General features: G+C 42.3%; 1 protein-coding gene and 1 long non-coding RNA gene across 4 annotated transcripts in view; one reads left to right on the top strand and one right to left on the bottom strand.

The window, feature by feature from the left end:
- Window positions 1-1,825: 1,825 nt before the first annotated feature.
- On the bottom strand, window positions 1,826-4,967 carry LOC131381057 (uncharacterized). Its single transcript, XR_009209481.1, has 3 exons — window positions 4,847-4,967; window positions 4,611-4,728; window positions 1,826-2,060 (listed from the first exon to the last, which is right to left on the bottom strand). It is a non-coding gene; the product is annotated as an uncharacterized LOC131381057 (long non-coding RNA).
- Window positions 4,968-5,047: 80 nt separating this feature from the next.
- Window positions 5,048-10,495, top strand: part of CPNE8 (copine 8) — a 231,768-nt gene continuing 226,320 nt past the window's right edge. For all 3 annotated transcript variants that reach the window (XR_009209480.1, XM_032173689.2, XM_058426966.1), the window contains exon 1: window positions 5,048-5,861. Coding sequence is in view for 2 of the 3 variants with exons in the window: in XM_032173689.2 (XP_032029580.1) it covers window positions 5,764-5,861 (98 nt within the window). In the remaining variant the exon portion in view is untranslated. The remainder of the gene's footprint in view (window positions 5,862-10,495) is intronic.

Genomic DNA, 10,495 nt, shown 5'->3' with positions numbered 1-10,495 from the left:
ATCTTACTTGGTCACAAAGGTAACTTTAAGCAAAAAGTGTTAGTGATATTGACAATTTGAATGTTTGAAATGATTGAATTATTTACAGACTTGATCCGCTTTGTATGGTTTAAAACCAGGTGGTTATCTGATCCGGAGAGAAGGCAGGTACTCAGAAAACATGTTTTGGCCACTCATCACAATGTCTTCCCTCATCTGTCGCTCCCTAAAATTGAACAACTAGCCCATTTTTGCTGTGATATAAGTTTATTTTATTTTAAGCTGTGTCTTCATAGAGCAGGTCAAGTAGCTAAAGTAATTATAAAGCTATCCACAGAGGTTAGAGAACTATGTATTTTCTTCAATTTCCTGAGGGTATTTTAAAGGTGAGCATAGGGCAATGCTGGTATTTCTGACTTATCTTTGGCTAGGATAGTTGTTGGAGCCCGTAGTGCAAATGTTCCATGGTGAAGCTATGCCCTGAAGAAATGCTCAGTCCAGTTTGTTTTGGATTATGTGTGAGCTGATACATCACTTGCCAGGCAAGGTAAATACATTTTATCCTTATATTATAAGCATACACTGTTTCAGGGACATTCTTCAAAAAGTATATTCCCTTCTTTCTGTTTTTTTTTTTTTCTTTTTTGTTTGGTCTTTCTCTTCATGTGTTTTTCTCATTAGCCTCTCCTTAACCAAGCTATTTTGTAAATAAGTCCTTCTGAAAATAATGGTTAATAATAATTTAATTGACAAACTGAAGTCTTCTCTAATCTTGTGAAATTATAAAATCTCAGAAATGAAAAGAACTCCATGATTCACAATAACCAAGATATGGCATGAATGTAGGCGCCCATCAACAGTGGATTGGATAAGGAAAATGTAGTACATATGCACCATCGAAATACTAGACAGCCATAAAAACGAGCAAAATCATGTTCTTTGTAACATAGATGCAGCTGGAGGCCATTATTCTAAGAAAATTAATTCAGGAACAGAAAACCAAATACTGCACATTCTTACTTATATGTGAGAACTAAACTTTGGGTGCTCATGGACATAAAGAAGGCAATAACAGACACTGGGGACGAATAGAGGGGGATGGGAAGGATGGAGGCAAACTTTTGGGAACTGTGCTCACTATCTGGGTGACAGGATAATTTGCATCCCAAACCTCAACATTACACAATCTATCTATTTAACAAACCTGCACATGTACCTCAGAGATCTGAAAGTTGAAACTATTTAGAAAAACAGAGCTCGATGATTCAGTCAGTATAATCTTTACCCAATAATGTATCTCCTTGCTAACTTTTACTTGGTCTATAAGTGCCAGAAGGAGCTTTAGCTCTTAGATCTAGTATAGTGCCTAGTGCATAGCAGACATTGAATTAATGTTTGCTAAACCACTGATTCAGTGAATGATGGTTTATTATGTTATAGTAAATGTAACTTATCTTTGATTTTTAGCATATTCCATGGGCTTTATGTTATTAATTTAAATGAATTTTAACAAATATAAACTGTTTATTATAAAATCTCCAAAATAAAAGTTTAGACGTGTCATAATTTATATTTATGATTAAAATTTATTTTTAAAAATTATATTCCTTTCTGTATTGTGCTAACTATAGCAACAGAATTTGAGTATACCTTCAAAGTTTTATCATTTAAAGCTTACTTCACTATGATAAATTTATAAGCACAGAACTTGAAAGAGTCAGCAAAATGGAAATAATAAATGTTATCAGTATGCATTACTTTTCTTAGGGCTGCTGAAACAAATTACTGCAAGCCCAATTGCTTAAAACAACAGAAATTTATTCTTTCACAGTTGTTGGGGGCCAGAAGTCTAAAATCAAGGTGTTCCAGGGTCAGGCTCCTTCCAAGATCTCTAAGAAAAATCTTTCCTGGCCTCTTCCAGCTTCCTGTGGTTACTGACAATACTTGATATTCTTTGCCTTTGGTGGCACAACTTCAGTCTCTGCCTTTATCTCCACATGGCCTTGTTCTCTGTCTGTATTTTTCCAAATCTCTCTCTCCTTAAGCACACCACTCCACTGCTGACATATATTAAGGAAGACCTAAATAAATGGAAAGATATACAATGTTCATAGATCAGAAGATAAATTTGGATCAGATGTCAATTATTCTCTAATTTGTCAATACAATCAATGCAACCCCAATGAAAATCTCAGCGAGACTTTTTGTGGACCTTGTCTAGCTGATTCTAAAATTTATATGAAAATGAGAAGGATTAAAAATGAAAAAACAATTTTGAAGAGGATCAAAGTTGGAAAAGTTATACTACCTGACTTTAAGAGTTATTTTAAAGCTACAGTAATCAAGACTCTGTGGCATTGGTTTAAAGAAAGACAAATAGGTCAATGGAATAGGATGGAGTCTAAAAAATGGACTCATAGATAGATGTTAATTTTTGGCAAAGGAGCAAAGATTTTTCAATGAAAAAGAGTAGTATTTTCAACAAATGGTGCTGGAAAAATCTGATGACAATGTGTAAAAATGAGAACTTTGATTAGAAAAACCAAAATAAATTATAGAGATAAATGTAAAACCTAAACTGAAATTTTAGGGGAAAGTATAGAAGATGATAATTTTTGTGATCTCACATTAGACAAATATTTCTTAGTTTTGACATCAATATTATGATTTATAATAGATAAAGTTGAAGAACTAGATTCATCAAAATTAGAAACTTCTTCTCTTTGATAGACAGGAGAATGAAAACACAAGCCACAGACTGTCAGAAAATATTTTGTAAACCACATGTGATAAAGGTCTTGGATACAGACTAGATAAAGAATTCTCAAAACTCAGAAATAAGAAAACCAACAACCTAATAAAAAATAAGTAAAATATATGAAGACACTTCACCAAAGAAGATACGTATACACATAGCAAAAAGACATAGGAAAATACGTTCAACATCATTAGTCATGAAGCCACGTGAGATATTACTAGACATCTGTTAGATGAGCTAAAATTTAAAAGACCCTAATAAATGTTGGCAAGGATGTGTGCAACCAGATCTCTTACATACTGTTGTGAGAAAGAAAAGTAGTAAAACTCTTTTGAAAAAAAAGTTTAATAGTTTCTTCTTTTTCTTTTTGCGACAGAGTCTCGCTCTGTCACTAGGCTGGAGTGCAGCGGCGCGATCGATCTCCACTCACTGCAACCTCCGCCTCCAGGGTTCAAGTGATTCTCCTGCCTCAGCCTCCCGAGTAGCTGAGACTACAGGCGCGCACCACCACGCCCGGCTAATTTTTGTATTTTTAGTAGAGACAGGGTTTCACCATGTTGGCCAGGATGGTCTCGATCTCTTGACCTCATGATCCACCCACCTCGCCCTCCCAAAGTGCTGGGATTACAGGCATGAGCCACTGCACCTGGCCTTAATAGTTTCTTAAAATGTTAAACATACACATTCCATATGATCCAGCTATTCCACTGCTAGGTACTTACCCAGAAGTAATGAAAACATATGTCCACAGAAAGAGCTGTACATATATGTTCATATCAGTTTTATTTGTAATTGCCCAAAGTTCGAACAACCAAAATGTCCATCATCAGGTGAATGGACAAACAATTTATGGCGCATATATACAATTAAATACTATTCAGTTAAAAAAGTAGAATGAACTATTGATGCTAACATAGATGAATCTCAAAAGAATTTTGCTTAGTGGAAGAAGCCAGACCAAAAATACTACCTGCTTTATGATTCCGCATACATAATTTTTAAAAATGCAAACTCTTCTATAGTGACATAAAGATCAGTGGTTGCTTAGAGGGTTGTTTCAGTGATGAAAGGAGGTACTGATTACGACATAAGAAAACTTTTGGGGTGATGGAATGATTCATTATTTTCATTTTGGTGATGGCTTCACAGGGAGATACATGAGTCAACATTTATAGAATGATGGATGCACTTTATGTGCAGTTCATTATATATCAGTTATACCTCACTGAAGTGGAAACAAATTGGACGTAAGTATCCCACATGTTGACTACTAAAGTTCTCAAGTTTCATCTCTTCAGTAGCCTTCTGTAAAGTAAAATTCTGGTGAGCTTAAAAAAAACCCTTGATCTCTATGCCAAATTAATTTTGAGCAGCATAATAGAAATGCCTGGAGTTTTAGGGCATTTCCAAATCGCAGTAAACTACAGTTTAATTTGTAATAGGACAAGAGGAAGAAAAAAAAAAAGAAGAAAAAGCGGTGGGTGGGGAAATCAGGAAAGGAAAGCAAGAAGAAACAGGGGAAGTACACTCGGCAGGGGAAGCGGCAAGACTGCACCTACACACTCTCACCCGCCTCTATAGATTCTCCAGGCAGGTGGCTGCAAGTGGATTAAAATGTTACAACGCAAGGCAAGTCCTCCACCGCAAAAACTGCTCCTCCCAAACTTAGCCCAACCAGCTGGAAACTCCGTGCTTGCAGCGTTAAATCGGATGGACACCCGCCCCCTCTTCACCCTCCGCCTTCCAGCGGCGCCGCATTCTGTTTTCCGTCGCCGCCTGGTGGCGAGCGCCCGGGACCTGCAGGCGTTTGGGTGAGGCAGGAGGGAAGGCGCGGGGAATAAAAGTCCCTGCAGTGGAGGGGCGCCGCGTCTACCTCCGGATGCTTTTGCCGCGACTCCGTCTTGCCACCAGTCTTGCTGCCCTGGAATGCAGTTTCCCAAACGCGGCGCTCACTCTGACTCGTCTCTGCTTTTATCTGTCAGGTCTCAGGTCTTACGGGTGGGAGTCGGATGAAGGAGCTGCGTTATAGTGATACCAGCCCCCCCGGCCCCCATTTTCAGGTCAGAACTTTCATGCCTTTGGAAACGAGGGACCCAGAAGAGCCCTTACTGTAGGAGGATTGTCGCCGTTAGACCTCTAAGCTCCAAAGAACCAAGGGGAGACAGAATCCAGATTGTTCCCTTAAATCCCAAGGAGTATTGTTTTTTCCACCTTAGAGTCCGCCCCCCCGCCCCCACTTGTCCCATATATTGATCGGCCACTTTGCCACCGCGTTCCAAGGTTGGAGAGCGTCACAATGCCCCACCGTCCCCAACTCTCAAGTGGCCGACAGTGGGCAGTCCAGAAGCTGGGACCAGCCTCATCTGCCCGAGGGCACAGTAGGAGGGACGGAGGGATCTCCCATGAGCTCCGAGGGCGAGGTGAGAACAAATTGTGGGGAGGGGAACCTTATAACGGGGCAGTTAGGAACGGGCAGAGGTGCCCCCACCTTCAGCTTTCAACTCAGGCGAGGAAACTTCGAGACCTTCCCGTCCACACCTGATTGACAGAAGGAAGCTGTCGCGGCCCAGGAGGCGAGTGTGGGTGTGCAGAGGTGGAGACAAAACCTAAAAGCACGCAGAGCTGGCGAGGGCTTGCCGTCCTGGACGGTAGGGGTCTGCGTCTGGTGCCACCTACTCCATCAGGCTACTTGCTGGGTCCACCAAGCCTGACCCCTCCAGCCAGGAGGGGATCACGGAGTGTGCCCCCGCCCGGGCTGCTGCCTGCCGGAAGGGGGCTGGGAAGCCGGGAGCCCCGCGCGCCACTTCCCCGGCAGCGTCAGTTTCACCCAGGACTGGCTCGCGGTTCCCTCGTGGCTCTGCGCGGAGGCCCGCCTCCTCCCTTCCCTCCCCCATCCCGCCCGCTGCCTCCGCCTCCTTCTTCTGCCTCCACCCTCAACCCCCATCCCCGCCTGAAGGGAGCTAGCCCTCAGTCCGCCCGAGCTCTGGTTGTGGGCGCCGGACAAGTCCAAGGCGCCTCATCCCAATATGGACAGCCGCTACACCAGCACTGCGGGCATCGGGGACTTGAACCAGCTGAGCGCTGCCATCCCGGCCACGCGGGTGGAGGTGTCCGTGTCCTGCAGGTGAGGACGCAGCCCTTCCCCTCCCTCCTGCCCTCTCATCTGCGGGGTTGGTAGCACTTGGAGAGCGCGTGGGGTACCACGAGGATTTGCGCGGGCGAGAAGTTGCACCATGAGTGGGAAATATCTCAGCAGTGGAGCTGGAGTTACCCCGGGTCAGGTGACACAGGGGAGCGGGAATTAGAAGCGAGTGGTGGGCTCCGGGACTGAGACTTCCTATTTTCTTTCTGGGAAACGCTGTAAAAGTTGGCTGGGCTGTGACTCAGCTGCGGGAACACCGGCCGCCGCCCACTTTACAAGCCCGTTTTCCGTCCCAAACCCGGGCTGGATGGTTGGGTGATGACCGGAATCGAAGGGGACAGCACTGCCAAAAGCGCTTGTGACCGCTGCACGCTTCGGCCCGGGACTTCCTCTGCTAGGCGTGTGCAAACCTGCTGTTGCTAGGGTTGGAGCTTCCTCCCCACCCACTTCCTGGAGCTTTCCAGCTTGCTTCTCCCCCACCCTTCCGGGCTTTTTGCCTTTTGCCTGATAGGTAGAGATTTCGGCCCTCCTTGCCGGCAACTCTATGCCTTAAATAAGATCTGGGAAGTCACGACTTGTGTTTTGTTTTGTTTTCGGGCCCACATTTGAGTGCTTGTAAGAACTGACTCTCGGTCGGGCGCAGTGGCTCAGTACAGTTTATACGCCTGTATTCCCAGCACTTTGGGATGCCAAGGCGGGCGGATCACGAGGTCAGGAGTTCGAGACCAGCCTGGCCAATATGGTGAAACCCTGCCTCTACTAAAAATACAAAAATTAGCCCGACGTGGTGGCACGCGCCTGTAGTCCCAGCTACTCGGGAGGCTGAGACAGGAGAATCGCTTGAACCCGGGAGGTGGATGTTGCAATGAGCTGAGATCGTGCCATTGCACTCCAGCCTGGGCGACAGTGCAAGACTCCATCTCAAAATAAACAAACAAAAAAGCTGACTTTCAACGCTGTCCAGAGACTGTAAATTGCAAACTTGTTGTCCTGACCTTCTTTCGGTTAGTTGCCCTGTAAATAAAGCAGCATCACCGCTATATCGTAGATGATTTTGAGAAGGAGATGAGCGACGGTGCTAAATTGGTACTGGCCACTAATTTGCGAATTAATAATGACCGGAGCCCACTCCCTTGTTTGCATAATTGGGTCTTTCTCACTGGAAAACTCTTTCCTCATTTATCCATTTTTGCCCTAAGACTGTTTTTATGCCCTCAAATCCTCCCTTTCCTTTCCTTAGCAAACCTGCCTTGGAGAAATCTAACAAATTTGGGTAATCTTGATGTAAATAAGTTTAAAATTCCATCAGTCTTGACTTTGCATTTTCACAAACTGAGCCTAAAGCCAAAGGAATTCTTTTCTGGGGGTGGAAATTCGAGCACCAGCAACCCTAGTAGAAGTATTGTTTGAGGGTAGGGGCCGGCCTTTATCTAGCCCTGAAACTGTATCACCTGATTGTTTGCCGCCTCTTAAGACTGATCTGGGACTATGGAAAAATCATGCTGATAATGATAGCTAACATTAAGCTCTTGCCTTATTGCTGTCACTGCTTTAAGTGCTGTCTGAGATTTTTCTGTCAATGGAACAGGTGAAGCTGTTTGGAAAACTCTTTAGAGAATTCCTAGGCCTTTTTCTTTTCTCTGACGCTGGCTTTGGTTGTTAGAGGGAAGTTACTGGTATATACAGATAATGGATAGCCAGAAGTCCTACAGTAACAGCATTACTAGAGTTCTTACCCTCTACTCAACAGTCTGCAAAGTCTGAATGGCATGCCTATACTTGGAATGAATATATAAAAGAATATTGTCAATCAAATCTGAATTTTTCCATGAGCTTTTTAAGGGAAATTATTCCTAAACTGGTCATTCTGCCAGTAGGGCCCACGTTTAATGCAGCCCCTTTTTTGATGCATGTTTTCTGTGAGTGTGCTGGGCATACTGAAGTCAATTGGCTTGAGGCAATTTGTTTCAGTTTGCTGCCTCAGAACCTGGAAATCCCTTGTTCCAGCTTTTTTTCATAACATTGCTTTGACATTTTGTTTTTAATTTTTAAGATTTCTAATAGGAAAAAAAAATCCTGAAAGAGAACCCAAATACTTAGTGTCAAGCATCTCTTCCAGGGGCACTAGTGCTTAGTCTATTGTTTGAGTTGCTTCTGACTCAGCTTACTATTTACGGTAAGTTTGAGGTAAAAAGCGTCTTTCGGTCAAAGAGAAACATAATTAAATACCCAAGTTAGTGCCTTTGGAATAGGTTTGCGAATAGTTCTTGAAAAGGTGGGTTAAATTTATTTTTAATACATTAAAATTCAAAAATAAAAATATTTGAGTATTGTTGGATCTTGTAACCATAGGAGGTGGTTTAGTTTGGGCTTTGGCATCAGAGAACTAAGTACAAATTCTGGCTTTGTGACTTGTTCTTGCTACCTCGGAGTAAGTTCTTAGTCTGTCTAAGCATTCTCATCTCCAAAAATAAGAATAATTATGGTATTTACCTTATATAGAGTGTTATCAAGGTGATGTGTGAAAGCACTTATACAATGCATGAAACAAAAACATGTTTTCAAAAATGGTAGCTATTATTATAATATTGGAAATAACATTTGTTGAATAAATGTGTCATATATGATTCAGGTATGGAATTCTGTAAAAGTCCTTCTCTTTTGAACTTCAATAAGTTGGTTAAAGAACACAAGGATAGAACCAGCATTGGGATACCTGTTCCCTCTTTCTCTATCTTCTTTGATGTGCATCAAGAACATGTTTTGTAGAAAGTTTGTGGGGATTTCACTTAGCAACAAGGCACAGTTGAAGGCCTCTGAGCCTTACTATGGGCAGGCAGAGTAAGGAATTCCCTTGCCTTGCTATACCAGAGACTTCTGAGGATTTGCCCATACTTCAAAAGCAGCTCATATTTGAATAGGTTTTTTCTTTCTCATTCTTTCCCTCTCTTTCTCTTTCTCTCTCTTTTCTTTCTTTCTTTCTGTTTCTCTTTCCTTTTTTCTCTTTCCTTTCCTTTTCTTTTCTTTGTTTCCTTGCTTTCTTTCACTTCCTTTCACTGTCCCCTATCATTAAAAGCTTTATGACAAAGTTTTTAATCTTCATTTTGGGGAAGGTGAAAAAGATCAGCAATTGAAGCTTGAATATAATTCATGGAAATAATTTAGTCTGTTTATTCATGAAGTGTCTGAGTGCCTTTTATATGTCTATGTTTATGCTAGGGTCCATGAGAAATGCAAAGAAGTTCTCCTCTGAAAATGTAAAATCTGATTGGGAGATAAACACTACATAAGACACGATAACAGGGCTAAATTCAAAGATGAGGCTCATGCATAAGGAGGGAAAGGATCATTGTGGAATAGGGTGCTTGGAATATATTACAAAGAAGAGATGGGGCTTGGGCAGAGACAAGCTGGATAGGCATGGTTTGGATTAGAGAAGGGACAGTGGTTAAATTTATAGCCACTTAAATTTGTGTTAAGGGGGTGAGAGGTACCCTTTTCTAGATGTATTTATGCAGAGGCAAGCTCCTGCTATTTGACTTCCTTCCTCTTCTACCCATTGTCAAGCTCTTCTTGCATTCATTTTCCTTTATTGTATAAATTTGTAGATTTTTAAATTAATTAGCTTACTTAATTAACTAAAAATGCCTGTAGCTGAAATGATACAACCTTGAGAGATAAACTAAGGTAATATTTCCATTTTATTCTGAAAGCTTATTACTATAGAATGAGGTAAACCCACTGGGAAAAATAATATGCAGTACTTGGGTCCTTGATTTGTTGCACTATTTCACTGATTTTCATCATTTTCTCTGATTGAGAAGCCAGCTTATCAATATTAAAAGCAGTGAGAGTATTGTGTATTTCTAGACTTTGTATGTTAGGTATCAAATGTACATCCTGTCACAGAAATAATCCTATAATGGTGATAATACTGACTATTTATTTATTTGAGATGGAATCTCACTCTGTGGCCCAGGCTAGAGTGCCGTGGCGCGATCTCTGCTCACTGCAATCTCCACCTCCCAGGTTCAAGCAATTCTTCCCCAGCCTCTCGAGTAGCTGAGATTACAGGTGCCTACCACCACGCCCAGCTAATTTTTGTATTTTTAGTAGAAACGGGATTTCACCATGTTGGCCAGCTGGTCTGGAACTCTTGACCTCAAGTGATCTGCCCACTTTGGCTTCCCAAAGTGCTGGGATTACCGGCCTGAGCCACTGCCCCCCTGGCCAATACTGACTTTAAGCATTAAAGTGGAAGGAAGACTATGAAGTGGAAAAGGATTGAGTGCCTACATGGTGCTAGGCATTCTAAAAAGCCCTTCCTGACCTGATGTAAGTCTATTGCCTCATCTCCCATCACTCCTTGCATGAACCCAACAACTGTATATAGTCTGATAAACAGGTGTGTGCCATAGGCCAAAATGCATGCCCAATAAATACGGCTAAAAAATACTCATAAAAGGTACAGTCCCAAAGCGTGAGCGTTCATCCTAGACAACCAAACTCCTCATGCTTATGTGGCTACACAGGTGCTGCTCTTTGCCCTGCCCTACCTCCCTTCCCCTTCTTTTCTGGATTAGGCTGTGCTCCTAAGCTGGATTAGTCCCAAAGTA

Source organism: Hylobates moloch, unplaced genomic scaffold, assembly GCF_009828535.3.
Source record: "Hylobates moloch isolate HMO894 unplaced genomic scaffold, HMol_V3 SCAFFOLD_13, whole genome shotgun sequence".
Classification (NCBI taxonomy): Eukaryota; Metazoa; Chordata; class Mammalia; order Primates; family Hylobatidae; genus Hylobates; species Hylobates moloch.
Note: the sequence above shows the minus strand (reverse complement) of the source record. Positions and strands in the feature narration are given on the sequence as shown.